The following is a 23,256-nucleotide window of genomic DNA, read 5'->3' on the forward strand; positions in this document are numbered from 1 at the left end:
TATTTAATAATAATATTTATAGATCCGGTTTGTAGAAACGGAGTCTCGGGAATACACTTTTCGACATCCCTGACTATCAGGTCGTTACAAAAAATGATAAAATTACATATCAAATAATTAAATCTCATAACTTACACATAATATGAGACTAATAGCAGAACTTGATTTAATAAGTTTAATTGGTAATGACCGAAATTCCCAAATTTGAAAAATACATGGATTAAAATTGACTAAATTGAAATAAAGTACTAAATCTTCAATTTACACATAGTATAGGGATTAATAACAAAATTAGGCTAAACATTTTCTTTCCCATCCCAGCATGGGCCTTGAATTGATGGCTGCACCCTTTTGTTGCAAACAATTAATGCCCCCATTGGGTTGAGGATATGGTATTAATAAAGCCCAAATTCTGTTTATACATAGAGGTTAAAAGTTGGCTGAAATCATTGTGGCCGTTGTAGCACAACTTGGGTAGGCTATCATAGTCATGCAAGGAGCCTTTAGGTTTGAAAAAAGTTCTGTTTCTAATAAATGATCCGTTTGTTAGCATGTCGATAACCAGGGTTTACCCTTAAAAGAAAAATCGAAGTTTATATTATATTGATGTAATTCTCCTTCTAACATTAATAAAATATCGAAGTTTAAACTATATAGATGTAATACTCTCTCTTCAAATTTGTAAAACAAGATAGTGATACAACAAAAATTGTGGGGGGAATTTATTTGCAACAAAACTGTGGCCCAGGCCAGATTTTCGAGTCAGAATTTTGATACTGTTTTTGAGTGAAGAATGGGATGGGTCAGTGACTGTCCCTTCCAAGTAAATAAATTCTAAGTAGAATTTGATAAAAATCCACAAGAGAAATGAATGGACTGGGGTTTATGGTACTTGGATTTATTTTTTGGGGACAAAGGACTTCGAAATTTACAGTTAACCACAAATTTTGGTAAGATTTATTTATTTTTGGTGGAGCAGACGCTACACCCCAGAATCCCTCACTAAATATTAAAGATTAAAATATAAACCCAAACTTATATGAGATTGTTAATAACTCTGTCCAATGGTGATTAATCATAATGTTGAAATGTTTTAGGGTTTCGCCACTTGCATTGGTACTAATGGTTATAATACTTCCTTTTAAGGGTATTATCATCATTCAGATGCACTGATTTATATGTCAAAGACATTATTATCCTTAAGATAGCAGTTGCGGGATAAGTTGAATTTAGTGTCGGTGTGGTTCAAGTATGATGCAAATCAAGTGGAGATTCTAATCTCAGATCATGCACGTGGTACAAGTAGAAAGCTAAGATTTTGATGTCATTTGGTAGAGGAGTCAAATATCTAACATAAACACACAAGAAATTCAATAGGACACTGGAGGCTTTTGTGGTTTTCAGAAGACACGAATCTCAAGGCCAGTACAAGTACATCTACAACTATAAATGCCGTCTAGTACTTCTTATGGGTCCAAACGAACCTACTCACCTCTTTCAATGCCCATCCTTTCCCTTCAACCCGGTGTCGGCTGCCTCTTTTTTTATTCTACCACTGGATATATATGTTCCAGATTACACAAAATTGGGTTGTTTTTTTAATGTGGAAAAAAGCTTAGCTGCTTTGTCTCTACTTTCAACTCCGCCTTTGCTCGGAGGAATCACTCAAATATTTAGCAAAATTGTACTGATAGAAGCTTGGCTTCCACCCACCTTCCAATTGATTTTTGATTAAATTTAAATTTAAATTGGATCTTATTATTAAACAAGTTAATTATTTCGATATTATTTTTTTTTCCATAAAAGTTGTTATATTCGCCCAAAAAAGACATGTATCAAATTTATTATGTTAATTTTTTTTTTTGATAAAACACTAATTATCTAAATCAACTCAGTTAAGACTCTTTGCTAAAAGATAAATGAGTCTACTTATCATCTAGTGCTCCAAGCAATGATGAAGTTAGAGTAAAACAACCTACAACACGAGCAATGCCACACAACACATAACATAATGGCAACCAACTTGCAATAATAATATTCATTTAGTATATGATATTTAACCTCTATTTTATTAACACAATCATCCGATCTGTCACATGACATTAAATAAAGGATAACTCACTATATAAGTTCATGTACACAAGATAAAGGGGTCTATCCAAGTTAATCCTCTTCCTCCTTACTCTTTTTTCATCCTTTTCATTCGGCGTTCTACCTTACACGAGTGAAATACACCTTTTCTTTTTTTTTTATCAATATTTAATATTAATAAGATTCAAACTTAAAACTTAAAAAAAAACAAATTCATCCGGCTTTCTACCCTACACGAGTGAATGTGAATTACACCTTCTTCTTTTTTTTATCAACATTTGATATTAATAAAATTCAAACTTAAAACTTTATTTGAGACATATACCTTTGTTGCTTAAATTATAATACCATTTCTCTCTTACTTTATTCACTACCCCATCTTTCTTTACATTACCAACTCAACGGCTGCCCCCTATTATAAATACTCATTAAACATCACACAGCCTGGGTATCCCTTCATTTTCCTCCTCTTTAGATTTCACGCTTATTATTTTCGTAACATTTTGAACTCATGGAAATGACTGCATCTTCCCTTACAATCTCTCCAAGAAAGCTTCGATCCGATCTCTACTCTTACTCCTATCAGAATGATGCAAAAACCCCACTGGTGATGTCAGTCCTGGCTTCTCTTATTGAGAGAACAATGGCAAGAAACGAAAGGATAGCCAAGAACTGTGAATGGGCATTGGCAAAAGATTGCAATAGCAGAGTTTTCGAGTGCCAGGAGACACCAGACATGACGATTCAATCCTACCTAGAAAGAATCTTCCGTTACACCAAAGCCGGACCATCCGTTTATGTGGTGGCATATGTATATATGGATCGGTTTCGCCAAGCAAATCCAGGGTTCCGGATTAATGCTAGGAACGTACATAGGCTCCTCATTACAATCATCATGGTGGCTTCCAAGTATGTTGAAGACATGTGAGTATAGTTGTAGTCTAGTTTCCCCCTTCCCATTATCTTCAAAGTATGCGTAGAGTATTAATCTAATAGTATTGGTACTGTTTGGTAGGAATTACAGAAATTCGTACTTTGCACGAGTAGGAGGGTTGACGACCAAGGAACTGAACAAGTTGGAGGTTGAATTTTTGTTCATGATGGGTTTCAAACTGCATGTAAATGTGAGAGTGTTCGAGAGCTACTGCAGTCACTTGGAGAGGGAAGTGAGCATTGGAGGAGGATACCACATTGAGAGGACTCTAAGGTGTGCTGAAGATATCAAATCCAAACAAGTTGAACAAAAAAGATACAACTCCATTGCTCGCATTTTGTTGTAATTAATAGGGTTGCTTTTTTATTGTTTTGTTTTGCTTTTGCTTTATTATGTGTACACATTTGATGTATAAATATGTGATTGTTTTGTTTCAGCTTTGAAGTTGGGGCCAGTACAGAGGAGTGATGTATAAACCATATTGTATGTCTTCTGCTTAAGAAATGGAATACAAGTAATATATTATTTGTTAATACTATTCCCATGTTTTCCATTTTTGCTCAAATAATTTACATATATTAAAAAAAAGAAAAAAGCTTTGGTACAATATCAAAATTTCAATTAATTTTGAAAAGCTTTTAATACAAAAACATGAATATAGATTTAAAGTTGTTAAGGCCAGTTGAGCTCTCATCATCATCCGAGTTAGTTGAAACTTGTGTTTAGAACATTGATTTTATGTAACAAAGTTATTCTTCATTTAAAGCAAAAATGAAGGCCTACATCAGTCTTTGAAATTATGAATAATCTAAAGTTTTCACCAATTATTTTCTATGCTTCAACATTATCGATTGTGGGTCAGTTTACATATAAAGAAGTGGGCGTTATTAATTCAAGGTGCCCGTCAAGTGGGCCACTGGGGAACTAAATAATGCTAGCTATCATTAAGATGCTGCAGTAGGTGAAAAGGTTTAGTCCTCTAAGTCTAACCATGATCATGTACCAACTTGATTCCCCAAAAGAAATGATTTATTCTTAATTTTAGTTTTTATTCTTTTTGCATTCTTAAATTTTAATTTTAACCTAAAAATAACAATTAAATTCATTTGATCAGAATTTATTAGTATCCTCACATTATGAATAAGTTATGAATTTAATCCATATTAATTTATAATTTAATATATTTTAATCTATATACTTTTCAAAATTTAAGCCGCTAAATCATAATTAAAATGACTTAATTTCTTATAAGTATTATGTGAAAATAATAAATTAACATAAAATTACACATATAATAATATATTTTTTTATAAAATTTTAAAAATATTAAAATTTAATTAATATCATTTAAATCAATTTTAAAATTTTAAATATAAAATTAAATACACAACCCAATTTGTACATTTTATTTCCTTATTGTTGGATGGTAGGGTAGGCTAAAACAAAAAGGGTGTCATTTCCATTAGGAAAGAAACTCATCTTATTTCCTAACTAATGATATAATTATCTTATCACCCAGAGATAGAGGGACGGTAGGTGGAAGCTTGGCTTGGTGGAAGACGACAATGACATGAGTTTAAAAGAAAGGCGGCAATGTCTCCACTCTCTACACTATAGTCGAGGGTAGCTTACGAGTCTTTTCCACTACTTTATATTAATGGGCACAACATAAATGTATTTCTTTATATTTTTTCGTTGTTAATTTTTTTATTTCACAAATTTTAAGATTTCATCGTTAAAAGTTAAAAAAATTATTTTTGTTTAAAATATAAGTTGAATTAATTAAATTGTAAAAATTTTCTATAAAATTTAAAATTCTAGTTAGATTATCCATGATATATAATTGATTAAATTGATAAATTTTAATAGAAAATTAAGAAATTTAAATTGAAAGAGTAAGAAAATAATTTATACAAATAGAGACTAATAGCACGTTTTAACCTAATTTTTTTATTATTTTATTTCTTACAACTAAGGTTGTCCCTTGTCCTTAATTATAAATTTTTAACACTTATCAATGTGTAAGTTGTTTTGTACATCTCAGAGAGGGAGTAAATTATTATAAGTAAAATAATGGAGTATGGGATGAATGATTTAGTTTTTTTCAGAGTACTTTTTAACTGGAAATAGGTTTATTTATTAATTTATATTTTATAGGCTTGTGAAAGGATGAAAGGAAAAAGCAAAGAGGATGGAAGAGGAGGGAGAAAGGTTCATCAATTAAAGTTTGCTTTAAAATGATTAATTCAATCAATTCTCAGTTTGAATTTCATAACTTATTTATAATCCAATCTAACCGCTGGACTTAACTCAAATTTATATCAAACACACAAACCTTAATAGGGAAAAAAAAATCGATTGACCAACTTAATATGATGAATTGTTAGTCAATAATACTTAATCAATTGGATATAAGGGAAGAGGCAAGTTTATTGGGCATACTTGATGTTGAAAGATGGGCTAAGTGTGTGACGTTGAACAGTAATACTAATATAATCTTTTGCGCATTTGTTGGTCCTTTGGCCCTTTGCTTTAAATACCAAAGTGAAAGGCTAAATATTTACGAACCTTTGAGGCCCTAAAAGGTTCCTGTTTGGAGTTGAATGATGCAGCATACCAAGGATCCTCACCCCATTATTGAGCTCCAATCTAGGGTATAAATGTGCGATTTTTGAGTTTAATGGAACAAGCCCTTGTGCCATTAAATTCTATCTCTTCTTCATCACTGTTTTCATTCTTAGTGTTTACTTTTTCATTTTAGTTTTGTTTCTTGATTCTCATGGTTATATGGTGTTCCAAGATTTTAAGTTTTGTAAAAGAGAAAATAGTTAGAAATTTTTCTTATTTGAGTCTATTCTAATTCCACTCGAAAATGGTCAAGATTATATGTGATTATCAAATATTGAAAGATATTGTTGAGGGAAGACTTAACTTATTTTAAATAAGTTTTTAACATCTTGTCTATTTAGAGCTGACAAACCCCTTAATTGATCACTAGATCAAGTGGTACTTTGCCTCCCCTTTAATGACCTAAGTCCTATATAGGTTGGGGGATTCAAACCCTATACCATAGCCAAATGACCACCATTTCTTTTGGTTGGTCTAATCCAATCTCGCTCTATGGCCTTACGCTCCAAGTGGCCTTTTCAAGCACTTAAGATCTCGTAAAGTTGGAAAATAAAATCTCGGCTCAACTCAAGGACAATATTGATAGGGGTCAACCAATTGTGAATAAATGACATTTTAAAAATTATTTTGAAAAGTTTGCCTCTTGGCACTCTCTCGACTGTCTATTGGCACGTCCTTGGCTTTTTGGTTATTTATGTTGATTTTTATGTTTTTTGTAACACCCCTTAACCCTATCCCGTAGTCAAAACAGGATTACAGAGTATTATCGGTCATTACAGTTCAATTACGACTAATAAAGAAAGAAAATACAATTCAGTTCATAAAATATATCTTAAAGTTCCTTTAATGAGCCTTCGAGACTTAAAATGTATGTAAAAAAACCAAACTAGGACTCAATCTGAAGCTTATAAAATTTTTCATAAAATTCTTAAAATTTCCCCTTAATGAACAATACCACACGGCCGTGTGGCCACACCGTGTGGCTCACACGGCCTAGACATGCCCGTGTCCTCTACCCGTGGAGCTATCTGACTTTTTCCTATGAACAAATTAATTTCACACGGCCAAGACACACGCCTGTGTGCTCAGCTCGTGTGGCAATCTGTTTTGTAGCATTTTAGGTGCAGGGGACACACGACCTAGCAACATACCCGTGTGCAAGCCATGTGTCTTACACGGTTCAGTCACATGCCCGTGTGCCAGGCCGTGTGGACTCAAAATTAGCGTTAAACTTCAAGTTTACCAACCCTGCAATTCAACAACATCAAACAATCCAAAAACCAATTATTCAATCATTTTGAATCATATTTGAATCTAACCAAATCATGACCAACTAGACATTTTATGAACCTATGTAATGGATCTTTTTAAATAATTTACATACATTATCAATTAGTTCAAATTTATTTCAATTAAGCCTATTCATACAATATATCATTACCAAACTTAATTTTACTTATTTCATCATTATAATGACAGTACTAAATGATACACATAAACATCCTAGGTACATGCCATTACCAACAATTAACATATTTCACCTTATTGAGTTCGAGATCGACCTGGGATGCTGATTTGGCGGTCTGTCTTTAACCTAACCTGCGCATGGAAACAAACTATACGCTGAGTGTGAACTCAGTGGTATCTCTATAATCCGAACACTTAATAATATTAAAATGCAACATTTACATAAAAATCATATATCCTTCACATTTATATAATTATTCAATACATAGATAAATTCCTTGTAACTAATTCAATTCTTATTATCTATTAATCCGAAATAGGTTTTCACAATAAATTCACAAACCATTGAACAATAATACTCTTCATTCATATTCAATTCAAAGATACTTAATTCATGTGTCTTTTTCATACTTCAGTTTACTGTTCAATATCAATAAATATTATTCAACGATTCAATTATCAATCAATATTCTGTGTTTATCCATTCTAGTAACAGTCAGTATTCTCAATATTAATCACTTTATCAATATTATTCAGTAACGATCAATTGTTCAGTGACAATCAGTTATTCAGTACCAGTCAATTATTCAGTAACTGTCAGTATCATTTAATTGTTCAGTACAGTAATTTACCCCTTATTAACATACTCGGACCTAGACGGATACACGGAACCAACCTACATACCAGGATAGCATACAGTGTTTCATCGGCTGGAGCCGGAATACATTGTAATGGTAACAGTAACAGTAGTAACAGTAACGGTACACAGAGTACCTCATCGGAACGAATCCGGAACAATAACAGTAGTCGACACTTATAGTCTCTCATCAACACAAAGTCGGAATATCCCTAAACACTTCTAATCCTATGGCATGCCAACTATATCCGACTTAGCCCGATACTGTTAATAGGGTATTTAACCAATTTTCGGTTTCAATCAATATGTATATATTTCAATTAATCACATAATTTAATAAATCAATACAATTCAATATAATTCAATTCACTTTTCATTAATATATAATCAAATTCCACAATAAACACATATTCATTATTATTTCACCACATTTTCAAGTCAATTCATTTCAATAATAAACACAATACCAATAATTCACATTTTAATTATTTACCATAACATTCATTCAAAATATAACAATTAAAAATAAAATTCACTCTTTAATTCCAATCAATATTTATTACTATTCAAATATTTACCTTTAAATACTTACTATACTTATCAAGTAATAAATTCAACATTTAAGTATTAAGTTCAGATTCTAGAAATACAAATCGTAATTTCTGAGCTATCTGTAACACCTCTAACCCGTATCCATCGCTGGAATGGGGTTACGAGGCATTACCGATCATAAAACAATTCAAAACAGACTTTCTTTACAAGGTTAATCATCTAGTAAATTTTTTTATAAAGCAACTAACATGCTTCTGTCGAAACCATTTTATTTTTGAAAACAAACAATGGGGATCGACGTTTTAAAACCAAAATGTGAAGTTGCCACCAATCTTTTCGTTTAGGTGTGATTGGAGCACCTAATAAAACATTTAAATTAGTTTTGGTCTACGCAAGTTCAAAAATGGGTTTGGGAGCCGGTTGCGCATAAGGAAAGGTTAGCACCGTCACTACGCCCAAAATTGGTACCAGATTGATCAAGTGTTGTCCTTAGGTATAGGGAGAATTTTTTTTTTTGAAACATGACTTCTTTTTAAAACATTAGAGTAGCTCAAACTGGTAGTCAAAATTCTCTCGCTTTGAAAGTATGCAGTATCATATCCAGCACGATTGGACACGATCCTTTATACCTTTAAAAATACAATTGATTTTTGACTTTCAAGAGCTTGTTCGCCAAAAAAATATAAAATGATATCCAAATACCTAGTCCGACGAAAAATCAAACCCAGCACGATAAGGCACGATTCTCCGAATTCCTAAATATCAGATTTTGCCTTGTTTTAAAATCTTTGAGTAATAAGGAAAATTAAGAGTTAGGTTAAAACACCTTTATTTGTTTTAAAATGAGATGGAACATTTGAGGTATTACAAGGAAACATTTGTAAAAAGAAATGAATAAACATGAGATAATGTGCACAAATAAAGTACAATAAACCACAACTAATAAATTCAACAATTAAGTAAAATTATTTTAAATGAAATGTAACCAAATTCTTAATCATGGATGGAGAACAATTGATAAAACAATGACTAAATAATATACAACAACAATAAATATGGCACAATATAAAACGATCCACAAAGCATATACAAAATAAAATGGAAATTAGAAGTCAATGTAGTATAAGACGATCTCAAAATAATGATGAATTAAGGAATACATAATATACATAATACATAAGTTGACATATTTGCATAAAAACTAGGGATATATAATTATTGAAATAGATATTATAGAATGAAAGTTCGAATCAAATTATATGCAAAATATTTTAGACACAAATCCATTTAAAAATTGATAATGTACATGGTAACTTAAATAAAATATAATATGAAAGAATAATAAAATACATGATAAGATATAATACACATAATGATTCACAAAACATGCATATATAAATAAATTTAAGAATAATTATTTGTGAAAATACTATGAAATTAATAATGCTTATAAAATTAAGTTAGCTTATAAATTATATACGTACCATTATACTTAAAAATATTTAAAGAGATACTAAATAAAATACTAAGATAATATAATATAGAGAAGCATTTCAAAATAATAATTTTATAAACACAAAATGAATTTCCCAACTAACCTTACATACATAATTAAATGAATTTTAAAATAATAAGTATTTTAAATAAGAAACCATTAAAATAATATATGTACAAATATACATAAAAATATTTCAAAAAAATCTTATATAAATTATTAAAATAATATAATGTAAAATAGCTTCAAAATAATGATTATATAAAGTGAAGAACATAATTTAGCATATATGCAAAATAAAAAGCTACAACCTAATTACAAATAAAAATATAGAAAAGAAATATTAACATAGATCAAATAAAATAAATAAATGAATTTTAAATAATATGCATCATAAATTAAAATCTCAATTAAATTAATACATGTACAAACGTTGAATGTATGGTAGGCTATACAAATAAAACTAAATTAAAATTGAGTTAAAATACGAAGGAAAATTTAAAAATAAACTATTAGAATCAAAATAGGGACTCATGTGCCATGCTTGCAAATGTATAAGGACCAGAACTGGAAATAATCCACGTTTCAAAACGCTGAGCTTAGCCGTGGATCAAATCGCAATAGCATACAAATTCCCAGACGAAATAAAAAAAATAAGTGTAGCACAGGTTGGATCCAATTGAAGATCGGTGTAAGAGAGAAGGATCAGACATGGAAATTTCCCATTGGAGACAAAAAAGGGCGCAGATCCGACTTTTGAATCGGGTTTACACGCGGACCTTCCCTTTTCAAACGGCGCCGTTTTTTACAAAGGTTTTAATGCTTTTTTCCCTTCTTTTTTTTCAGATGCAGCCATCCTTTTAACCCAAACTAACAGCCCCAAAAATCAATTTGCTAGAGTTTCCTGCATCCGCCGAAGCCACCATTTCATTTGGTGGTCGATGGCATACCAGCGGTGATAGATGATGCCTTTGGATCCCCTTCCAACTTCGATCTCAACGAAGTGAACAGAGATCAATGGCCGATTCGCAAGGTAAGACTTGCTTTTCCCTCCTCTTTGTTTTAAAATGCGGATGATGAAAACAATGGAAGGAAAATAGATGAAAATGACAGAAAAATTAAAAAGACTAAGAATATTACCTTTTCAGAAATTGTTTTTGAAATTTTTTTATTCAGTATGCGTATAGTATATGTGTATATGCATAGTGTGCGTAAGTCCTCATAGATTACAAGTGAGGCCTTTTTATAGCCTGATTTTACAGAGAAATAATGAAAAATAGATTTTACAGAGGAATAATGAAAAATAGAAAAAAATTACATTATCTGTCATTTGTTGTAAATTCTGTTATTTTGCTCTTTCTCGTGCGTTCTTTTGCTGCGTTTATTTCCTTCTCACAGATTCTGTCGACGTGGAGGCGTACGGAGAAGAAACCACCCTTGGAGAGGTGGAGGTCGTGCATGAGGATCCCTTGTGGAAGGCCAGTCCTCGGGTGCTAATCCAGCATCTTCCAGAAGCTTCTGGTGTTTCCCGACTACTGACCTTCTTTTTGGGTCTTGGATTCAGGGATTTGGGCTATTCAATTGGGTTTAGGATTTATGCAATTGGGTTTTAAAAAATATATCTAGGCTGGACTGTATTTTTTTGGGTTAAATAACTTGTAAATGGGCATTGACTTATTCTGGGTTGTTTATTGTTTTTGTTTTTATTTTTTGTTTTTTATTTTATTTTGTATGGTCCCGGGCGAATTGGGCATATTACAGCTTCAATTCTATAATTCATAAAATTTCCAAGATTATATTTAATCATGAAAATCGAATGTTAAATTCGTAACCAAGGATATGTCATTCCACATACCAATCATATATGTACACTATAACAACTATGGCACTCAAATAGTTTAAATATAAAATATCTTATTATCTTACTAATTTTATACACATACTAATTAGTAAGCAAACATACATCATTTCATCTTATAAAAGTGATATATTCCATTATAGCATTTGTTTACCTAAATACAACATTTGCATATCATAAATACATATAATTAATAATCCTCTTAGCATATGCCAAAATATCATCAACTCAACCAAGTAGGCCACTCAAATAATTTATCCAAAATGTTCAAATAATGTGCCATTTAAAAACGACACATAATCATATTCATTTCATGTCTAATCGGCAACAAAGATCTTCTAGAGCATATTAATTGATTTTCAAATAATTATCAAATCCATCTAATCATACCTATCATTATTTTATAACTTAAGCATACTCCAAAGTACCACATATACTTGATATACATTTTACTAATTAATGCATTACCTATTATAACTCAAATACAAACATCATTTACTTCATAAACTGAAACATCACCTTTTATCCTTACACATATATACCTTGAGTTAATAAATATATCATACCATTTCATCTCATGCAAAAATATATATACAGGTACTGAATCACCAAGTTGACCATAATCCTTTCATATATTTTCACCAAATAACCGAGTACACAAGTACATTATACTAGCTTCCAAATCAATTCATGATACAATTTATATTTCACAAGAATAAGTCAATAACCAAATATAAACATATATTCCATACACAAATCTTATCTACCGTGTAATAAACATATCAAAATAAACATTTTCTATATTCGAATATAACCTATCATCCTTTAATACCAAATCCTGAATAACACCTTAACCAAATTAACAACCAATTTCACTTATACTTTTATCTATCCATATCTCATAACCGAATCAACTAAATGCACATATCCAAAATCACCAATGACTTCAATGCACAAAATAGATATCACAAATACCATTCATTCAGGACACATAATATAATACCCAAATGAACTTAAGCCATAATCAAACAAAACCGTAATAAAGCGTTGAAGTTAGGCCATTTTCGCATGGCTTAAATTATACAAAACCAAAATTCAACATTTCAAATTACAATCTAGCCTATACATGCCATAGGTTCGAAAATTTAGCTTATAAAATACCGAAGACAGTCGATAGTGTGATAAGCTTCTCTGACGATTCCCGAGCTCGAAACCTGAATCCAAAATCTATAAAACAGAGGTGAACATGAACACACACAAAGTAAGCTTTCATAGCTTAGTAAGTCATAAGCAAATAAACAACTTAATTACATAATCAAATCATTTAAACTAAACCAAATTATACTATCATAGTTACTTTGAATCTTAAGCTTACAATTTCATGTATTTTATATTTACTTTCACATGTATATTATTCATGGCCGAATGAACATATATATATTTTAACAAACTATCATTCAATTTCAAGCCAAAATATCTTTACCATAACTAGTACATATACTCTTATATGCATAAATTCATAGGTCAAAGGATAATAATCACATACATATTTATATTATATGGCGAATACACATACATATATATAAGCAAAATATCCTTCAATTTCAAAGCTAAATATCATTATGTGAACACATATACTTATACTCATGAATCAATATACAACTTCTTATGTGTAAGCATAGTAATGACCAAATGAACACTTTTATATATAAAGATACATTAACAAACTATCATTCAATGACCAAGCCAAAACGTCTTTATTATACCAAATACACATACACTTATACACATATACTGTAAGTCAAAGTATAACAATCATATATATATTTACATCAATGGCCGAATATACCCCCAATTGCATATATTCAAAAATAATTTCAACAATGTTCATATTATTTATTTACAAGGCCAATTACCTTTTTCACATTCACATATATTCTTACTTTACTTCAAGCATGTTTTGCAACAAATATTAAGTAACTTACTCACTTTATTTCAAATAGGTAATAAACCAATTCATACCTGATTATTTTAGCTCACTTTTTCACATTTGATCACAACTTATCGACGCCTGATAAACCATTCGGAATTGGGTAGGACACTTGGATAATCACACATATATCGTACAATGCCAACGTCCCAGACGTGGTCTTACATGTAACCACATATCGAAGCCACTGCCCCAGACAGGGTTTTACTCGCACATCACATATCAAAATCCTATGTCACGACATATGTATCCTAACTATTCCTAAAGTTCATACGAGGCTTTCAGACGTCGTAACTCGGTCGAAACGAATTCAGGAATATGATATTCAAGCTCATATACATTTGGCTATTGTAGATATAAATTCACATATTTATTTTCAGCATATATAAGTTACATTTAATTAAAATTAAGTATGTCTATTTGCTTATAAACTTACCTCGGACGATGTAAAATGGAATGGGATGACTAGTCGACAACTTTCGTTATTCCCCGATCCAAATCCGATTTCTTTGGTTCTTGATCTAAACATATTCAAATTAAGCTCATTCAAACATATTTTCATTCAATTTAGTCCAGAAACACATAAATGAGAAAATTACCATTTTACCCCTGACATTTACACTTTTTACAATTTAGTCCCTATTGCACAAAACACAAAACATTCAAAATTTCAAGATGCCCATGTTTGGCCGAATATTCCTAGTGTTCATACAAGCCCATATATTTCATTTATTTCACATTTTAGTCCTTCAAATTATTTTTTTTTCAATTTAGTCCTAAATACTCAAAATCATAAAAAACTCCAATAAAAAAATATGTTAATCTAAAACATATCTTTCATATTTCATCATCAAACAACAAAAATCACAAGCTATCAACAATGGCACAACTCAAAATATTCATCAAAATCAAAAATTAAAGCTTGGGTCTTGAAAATTACTAAGCAACGATCTCAAAAACGTAGAAATTATCAAAAACCGAGTAAAAACGAACCTTGAATCAAGCTTGGAAGTTGGCCGAACCTAGGTTTCTTTTTCTTTTCTCTTGTTTCGGCCAGAACATATTATGAACAAAAATAATGGCTTTCTTTTCTTATGTTTTATGTTATATTGTAACATATATTAACCATTTTACATTTTTACCCTTTAATAATAAATAAACAAAACATATATTCTAAGGTCATTGTCGTACACACCATAATCCCATGGTCTAATTACATTTTAGGTACTTCAATTTAATAAGACAATAGCAATTTGGCCTTTATACAAATAACCATCAAATTTTCATTTTACGCGATTAAGTCCTTTTATTTAATCGGACACTCAAACGACAAAATTAAATCACGAAAATTTCACACATGCTAATTCACACATAATAAACACAGAAAATAATTTTTAAATATTTTTCTAACTCGGATTCGTGGTCCCGAAACTACCGTTCCGACTAGGGTCTAAATCGGGCTGTTACACTATCCCTCGTCGGCTTTGCTTTTCCTTGCCTAGCCGAGATTTTCCAGCACAATGCTAGCTACGGAAATCAATTAAATATTATCAATACATTACCATTCAATTTACATATTGAATATTTCAATTTTTATTCAACTTTCTTTTAAATTCCAATTTAGTCCCTAAACCGAGACTAACTTTTATTCTTCACATTTAACTCAATATTTCCATTCAATTTCCACTTTAAACTAATTCCACAATAAAACTATAATTTTGAAATTCTTTCAATTTAGTCCTTACTATTCAAAACTTATGATTTACTTTACAATTCAATCCTTATTTTACTTCTAACTTAAAATTCTATCAATTTAACCCCTAATTCTTCAATTTATTCAACGTGAACAATATCTAGAAATCTAATAACTTTCAAAATATAACTTAATTCCATCAAAACCTTATTCCAAAGCTTCTAAAACATCAAAATTAAGTAAAAAGGGCTTGATTGACTTGCCTATTAAAGTTTAAAGCTTCAAATCCCAATTTTCCTTTTATTTTTCTTTCTTTCCTTCCTTTTCCATGTTTTGTCTCATATTCTGTTTCTTTTTCTTTGTTTCCTTCTTTTTCTTTCTTTTATTTACTTTATATATATATATAATATAATATAATAATAACAATAATAAATATCTATAATAAAATCTATTTAATAACAAATACTTATTTTACATTTGTACACACATATAATTTACATTTTCTATCATCATCACTACACACTTGTCCTTATTTTATTTATTTTCTTTTTTAATTAATATACAATAATAATATTTACTTAAATAATAGGTAAATACATACATGTATTACAAATGTATGTACAATATTTATTACCCATGTATTTTATTTTTATCACACACTTAGTCCCTTCAAGTTTCTTTATTCTATAATTAAACTTTTACACTATATTCAATTTTATCCTTTTATCCAACTATCCTTAATATAAGCTAATTCACTTCATTAAACTTTAATTAACCACTCATTTAACTTAAATAAATATTTACGAATCTATTTTTCAGAACCGGAGACCCGAAAATGTACTTTTTTTATAACAGAAAAATTTGGGTCATTCTATTTCTCCCCCCTTTAATAAATTTCGTCCTCGAAATTTACCTAAAAGAGAGGTGGGGGTTCAGTCATCTCACTGTTTCTTTTGGTTCCCGTGTAGTTTCCTCAGTATTATAACTTTACCTTTCAATCTAGTACCTCAATCGGTTCTTTTTCTTCATACAATGAATCAGTTCAAATTTCAATATCCTTTGCCGAGGTAACATGTGTAAGATCTGATCTATATCTTTTGAGTACCAAATCCTGAAAAATCTCATAAATTTTTTGTAATTTCAGAGGCGATACCAATCAATACGTTACCGATCCGACCTTTATACAATTTCACATAGCCCAACAGAATGAGAGCTCAATTTCCTTTTTTCATCCAGTCTTCAAAGTTTTCTTCCACTGTGAATTTTAAAAAAAATACCTTATCATTAGCAGAATACTCGATATCTCGACATTTCAAATTCACATATAATTTTCGTTTGTCAAAAGCTGTTTTCAGTCTATCTTGAATCTTCTTGACAGCATTTCCTGTTTCCTGAATCAATTCTAGCTCAATCATTTTTCTTTTACTCTACCCATATAGAATTTCTGATAATCAAATACTATCTTTAAACTATCTCGAATCACTTCCGCTTTTCCTCGATTTCTCGAATCAAACAACTCTGCATCTTTTTTTTCACCATATTCAATCAAATACTGTGCAGTTTTTTATTCATAATCATACGAAGCCTCATACAGTGCTGAAAGCTGTTATTGCGTACCCAGAATTTCTTATACTTGTTCTAGAATCAGAATGTGAACCATGTATCTCAATCAGAAATAATAAAAACTGACATACCATGAAATCTGACAATTTCATAAACCTATATTTTAGACAATTATTAAGTGAGAAACTTATTCATACTGAGATAAAATATGCAGATTTTGCCATCCTTTCGATGATTATTAAGATATTATCTTTCCTTTTTCGCAGATAAAGATAATTCTAATTCAAACCTATAAGAATTCTATCCCATTTCCATTCTGATATAATTCTTGATATATGATTCTAAATTCTTGATCTGACTTGCATTTCTAAATAGTAGACAATCATCAAATTCAATCTAAAATTTTAATCAAAATTCATCTGTATACTATACATTTAATCTTGTTATCACGTTTCTGAACTTTGCAGATTTGTTGTAGAGAAGTCAGTTTAACTTTTATCTCAACTAAAATTGAGCCATCTTCAAATGATAACAGTCAAATGTTCATAGCTTGTAACACAAAACAAAACGTTATGTTCTGAGTATACACAACTTCATTTGCTTCTCCTGGATAATAATCAATTATCATATCTTGATCTTTTAATGCAAGGACAATAGCTACCACTTCCAAATCATGTATCACATAATTCTTTTCCTGTGATCCTAACTTTCCAAAAACATAAACCATTCATTTACTTTCTTGCATCAAAATACTGTTATCCCTGAAAATCACAAGTTTCTTCACCAGATTTCAGACTAAACCTAAGCTAGTGCTTCAGTTAACTGAGCTTTTAACTAATCAAAACATTGCTGAAATTTATCAGATTATTCCAATTCTATATCTTTCTATAGTAACTATATCATCCAAAAATCCTCTTCCCAATTTCTAGTAATAATCGACTAGTCTCAAGAAACCTCTGATTTCAGATATACTTTTCAGTATCATTTCAAGTACAAAATCTATAGCAAACCAGCTTCTTCAATCAACAGTAGTTCGGGTAACTTTTCTAGAAACACATCAGAATTCTCTCACACTATTGCTACTGATTTAAACCTTAACTTGAATACTTTAATATCCAATACATAAGCAAAGTAAGTACCATAACTCTTTTTCCAGCACATTTCTATTTTGACATGATCAATATCTCAATAGGTAAATCATTCAACCTTCTCTGATTCAGAATAAAACATTTCATCATCCTAATTTCGCAATATAATATACTTCTGCTTATAATTTACTACAGCATCATGCAGAATTAACCATTCCATTCCCAAAATCACATCAAACAATAATAACATCAAATCGAACAGAAAACAGTATCCTAGTATCATTATCAGACAGTTCCTGTAGATCTTATCAGCCAATAAATACTGATCTGGAAAATTTGATACTTCCACTATAATTTAGTGAACTCAACAGGCAAGTCTTTAGCAAATACTGAATTCATGCAATCATAGGAATAAGCCAAACCAAGGTCAATTTAGAATAATCATATTAGTGTCGATAAAGAAGAAAGTACCTGTAATAACATTCAGTAGAGATAAATCTTGTTTTATACAATTAACATATACCCTGGCTGATGTTCATTCTCCAGATTTTTTAGTGAATTCCTTTGTCATGCTTCGACTATCGCTCGTATTTCCGGAGTTATAAAGTAATCTACCTCTGGTAGCTGTGTTACTCAGTTTTGAAATCTGAATAATATATTTTTCAACTTTCTTCAAGCAATCACTAAGATAATAATCAAAAGAATTATATCCAACACATATTCCACTCTTTATTCTACATTTTTCAGCTTTGTGTCTTCATTTAAACCATCTTCAAACCATTTGTACCTTACAGTTTCTGTCAGAATACAACCTCGGGTATATTTATTCAATCAGACAAATTCCTTTCATACACAATTACAGTCATATAACTCTGTTTAAGCTTCAAGAATTCTTCACATCTCTGATCAAGAAATCTCTGGCTGATATATATATTTCTTTCAGAACACATTTTGGAAAATCTCTAAATAACCCTTTCTTAATCACAACATAAATCAGTATTTTCCACCACTGGTAAGCTGAGTCTTTTAATAGAAATATTATACATTTTTAACATTTATTCAGTGAACAAAACAATTCATTTACAATCCTAATAATATTCTCTAACAAAATTTTAGTTCTTTCAAGATCATTTTCAGCTGAAATTCTCAATTCTTCCACACTATATTTACGGAATATTAACAACAGATACCTTACCTGTTCAGACAAGTTTTGTACCTTGAAGCACTTCGGGAACCGATTGAGAAACAGGAGGGGTAGATGTCGTAACAGATACTGTTTCTTCTACTAACTGAAGAGCATCAGTTATAATTTTAAATAATTATGTACAATCTCTTTCTTTGTTATTTCATCAGTCAACATTCAATAATTAATTACTCATTGAGTTAATACTCAATATTACCAATTCAGTTTCTATCTAATTCACAAGACTATTCGTCTCTAGTATACATTTCGTAATCAATACCATCGATATGTTCATCTAACATTTTCAACTATGAAACAGAAACAAACAATTATATCATCATCCCATCTGGACTCAATCCTGAGCTCGATTTAGTTCTAGAATTGGCTAAACTTGAATAGCTCTGATACCACTAAATATAACACCCCTTAACCCTATCCCCTAGTCGGAATAGGATTACAGAGTATTACCGATTACTATAGTTCGATTACGATTAATAAAGAAAGAAAATACAATTCAGTTCATAAAATATATCTTAATGTTCCTTTAATGAGCCATCGAGACTTAAAATGTATGTTAGAACCAAACTGAAACTCAATTGGAAGCTTATAAAATTTTTCATAAAAATCTTAAAATTTTCCTTTAATGAACAGTACCACACGTCTGTGTGGCTTATGTGACAGGCCCGTGTGGCCACACCGTGTGGCTGACATGGCCTGGACACGCCTGTATCCTCTACCCATGGAGCTCTCTGACTTTTTTCTATGAACAAATTAATTTCACACGGCTAAGACACACGTCTGTGTGCTCAGCCCGTATGGCAATCTGTTTTGTAGCATTTTAGATGCAGGAGACACAAGGCCTAACAACATGCCCGTGTGCAAGCCATGTGTCTTACATGGTCCAGTCACATACCTGTGTGCCAGGCCGTGCGGACTCAAAATTAGCCTTAAACATCAAGTTTACCAACCTTGCAATTCAACAACACCAAACAATCCAAAAACCAATCATTCAATCATTTTGAATTATATTTGAATCTAACCAAATCATGACCAACTAGACATTTTATGAACCTATATAATGGATCTTTTTAAATAATTCACATACATTATCAATTAGTTCAATTTTATTTCAATTAAGCCTATTTATACAATATATCATTACCAAGCTTAATTCTACTTATTTCATCATTATAATGACGGTACTAAATGATACACATAAACATCCTAGGTACATGCCATTACCAACAATTAATATATTTCACCTTATTGAGTTCGAGATCGGCTTGGGATGCTGATTCGACGGTCTGTCTTTAACCTAACCTGCGCACGAAAACAAAACGTACTTTGAGTGTGAACTCAGTGGTATCTCTATAATCCGAGCACTTAATAATATTAAAATACAACATTTACATAAAAATCATATATCCTTCACATTTATATAATTATTCAATACATAGATAAATTCCTTGTAACTAATTCAATTCTTATTATCTATTAATCCGAAATAGGTTTTCACAATAAATTCACAAACCATTGAACAATAATACTCTTCATTCATATTCAATTCAGAGATACTTAATTCATGTGTCTTTTTCATACTTCAGTTCACTGTTCAATATCAATAAATATTATTCAACGATTCAATTATCAATCAATATTTCATGTTTATCCATTCTAGTAATAATTAGTATTCTCAATATTAATCACTTTATCAATATTATTCAGTAACGATCAATTGTTCAGTGACAATCAGTTATTCAGTATCAGTTAATTATTCAGTAATTGTTAGTATCATTCAATTGTTCAGTACAGTAATTTACCCCTTATTAACATACTCGAACCTAGACGGATACACGGATCCAACCCATATATCGGGATAGCATACAATATTTCATCGGCCGGAGCCGGAATACATCGTAATGGTAACAGTAACAGTAACAACAACAATAACAGTAGTAGTAATAGTAGCAGTAACAGTAGTGGTACACAAAGTACCTCATCGGAACGAATCCGGAACAGTAACAGTAGTCGATACTTATAGTGTCTCATCGACACAAAGTCGGAATATCCCTGAACACTTCCAATCCTATGGCATGCCAACTATATCAAACATAGCCCGATACTGTTAATAGGATATTTAACCAATTTTCGGTTTTCAATCAATATGTATATATTTCAATTAATCACATAATTTAATAAATCAATACAATTCAATATAATTCAATTCACTTTTCATTAACATATAATCAAATTCCACAATAAACACATATTCATAATTATTTCACCACATTTTCAAGTTAATTCATTTCAATAATAAACACAATACCAATAATTCACATTTTAATTATTTACCATAACATTTATTCAAAATATAACAATTAATAATAAAATTCACTCTTTAATTCCAATCAATATTTATTCCTATCCAAATATTTACCTTTAAATACTTACTATACTTATCAAGTAATAAATTCAACATTTAAGTATTAAGTTCGGATTATAGAAATACAAACTGTAATTTTCGAGCTATCCATCGTCGACTTTGTCTTTTCCTTGTCTAGCCGAGATTTTCTGGCACAACGCTAGCTACGAAAATCAACTAAATATTATCAATACATTACCATTCAATTTTCATATTGAATATTTCAATTTTTATTCAACTTTCGTCTAAATTCTAATTTAGTCCCTAAACCGGGACTAACTTTTATTCTTCACATTTAACTTCTAACTTGAAATTCTATCAATTTAACCCCTTATTCTTCAATTTATTCAACATGAACAATATCTAGAAATCTAATAACTTTCAAAATATCAACTTAATTTCATCAAAACTTTATTCCAAAGCTTCTAAAACATCAAAATTAAGTAAAAAGGGCTTGATTGACTTGCCTATTAAAGGTTAAAGCTTCAAAATCCCAATTTTCCTTTTATTTTTCTTTCTTTCCTTTCTTTCCCTGTTTAGTCTCATATTCATTTCTTTTCTTTGTTTCCTTCTTTTCTTTCTTTTATTTACTTTATATATATATATAGATATAATATAATATAATAATAACAATAATAAATATCTATAATAAAATCTATTTAATAACAAATACTTATTTTACATTTGTACACATATATAATTTACATTTTTCTATCATCATCACCACACACTGTCCTTATTTTATTTATTTTCTTTATTTAATTAATATACAATAATAGTATTTACTTAAATAATAGGTAAATACATACATGTATTACAAATATATGTACAATATTTATTACACATGTATTTTATTTTTATCACACACTTGGCATTCATTTTGGCTTATTTACTTATTTAGTCCCTTTAATTTTCTTTATTCTATAATTAAACTTTTACACTATATTCAATTTTATCCTTTTATCCAATTATCCTTAATTTGGTGGAGTCCCCCGAATAGCACTACTTAATGACTAGGAACGGAGAGCCTGTTTCGCGTTTTTTTTGTTTGACCGGCCTATCTTCTTTCTATAAGCAAGCTCCCTACGGCCGTCCGGGGACTGGACGGCTCTCGGTTCTTGAGCATGTTGGGAGATTGGCAGTTGAAAGAGCTGCTCGAAAGCTTGACGAACAAGCGAAAAAAGCCCCCTATATCGATTTAAACTAATTCACTTCATTAAAATTTAATTAACCACTCATTTAACTTCGTAAATATTTATTCCATTTTTTAGAAACAGAGACCCAAAAATGCACTTTTCTGATAACAGTAAAATTTGGGTTATTACATTTTTAGCGTTTCGCTGTAAGGGTTTCTCTAGTTTTCTTTGAGTCGAGTATACTAGTTGGATATCGATCAAATCGAATGGACAGGGGGTATGAAGAACTTGAGTATTGTTGATGGAGAAGAAGATGGGTGGAGTGTTGCTGGTGAGGAAGAAACTAAAAAATCGACCTATGATCTGTGTCTTGTAGGTTGTTGTTTGACTGACAGTGTGGTACATTTCCCAACCATGAGGAATACAATGGCCAAATTTTAGCATCCTCTTAGAGGGGTACAAATTTCCTATCCGGAGTAAAAATGCTATCTTTTCAAGTTTTTCTAAGAGGTGGATATT

General features: G+C 30.5%; 1 protein-coding gene and 1 long non-coding RNA gene across 3 annotated transcripts; one reads left to right on the forward strand and one right to left on the reverse strand.

The window, feature by feature from the left end:
* The first annotated feature begins 2,449 nt into the window (after window positions 1-2,449).
* On the forward strand, window positions 2,450-3,558 carry LOC108469044 (cyclin-U2-2-like). 2 transcript variants are annotated; one of them, XM_053018117.1, is made up of 3 exons: window positions 2,450-3,015; window positions 3,107-3,367; window positions 3,463-3,558. In XM_053018117.1, the coding sequence occupies exons 1-3, from the start codon at window positions 2,603-2,605 to the stop codon at window positions 3,491-3,493; spliced, it is 705 nt and encodes a 234-aa protein (XP_052874077.1). In that variant the 5' UTR covers window positions 2,450-2,602; the 3' UTR covers window positions 3,494-3,558. The 2 variants fall into 2 exon arrangements, with proteins under 2 accessions (XP_052874077.1, XP_017625420.1); XM_017769931.2 differs by having other exon boundaries at window positions 2,451-3,015; window positions 3,107-3,298.
* A 9,101-nt stretch (window positions 3,559-12,659) lies between these two features.
* On the reverse strand, window positions 12,660-14,738 carry LOC128296327 (uncharacterized). The gene is made up of 3 exons (XR_008286896.1): window positions 14,646-14,738; window positions 14,089-14,173; window positions 12,660-12,889 (listed from the first exon to the last, which is right to left on the reverse strand). It is a non-coding gene; the product is annotated as an uncharacterized LOC128296327 (long non-coding RNA).
* Window positions 14,739-23,256: the final 8,518 nt, after the last annotated feature.

This window comes from Gossypium arboreum, chromosome 8 (genome assembly GCF_025698485.1).
Source record: "Gossypium arboreum isolate Shixiya-1 chromosome 8, ASM2569848v2, whole genome shotgun sequence".
In the NCBI taxonomy this organism is placed as follows: domain Eukaryota; kingdom Viridiplantae; phylum Streptophyta; class Magnoliopsida; order Malvales; family Malvaceae; genus Gossypium; species Gossypium arboreum.

Excerpts from the sequence above, each read along its gene's own strand:
- LOC108469044 (XM_053018117.1), top strand. The coding sequence starts at position 2,603 with ATGGAAATGACTGCATCTTCCCTTACAATCTCTCCAAGAAAGCTTCGA. Across the intron at positions 3,016-3,106 it reads TCCAAGTATGTTGAAGACAT|GAATTACAGAAATTCGTACT; the intron begins GTGAGTATAGTT and ends ACTGTTTGGTAG. Across the intron at positions 3,368-3,462 it reads TCCATTGCTCGCATTTTGTT|CTTTGAAGTTGGGGCCAGTA; the intron begins GTAATTAATAGG and ends GTTTTGTTTCAG.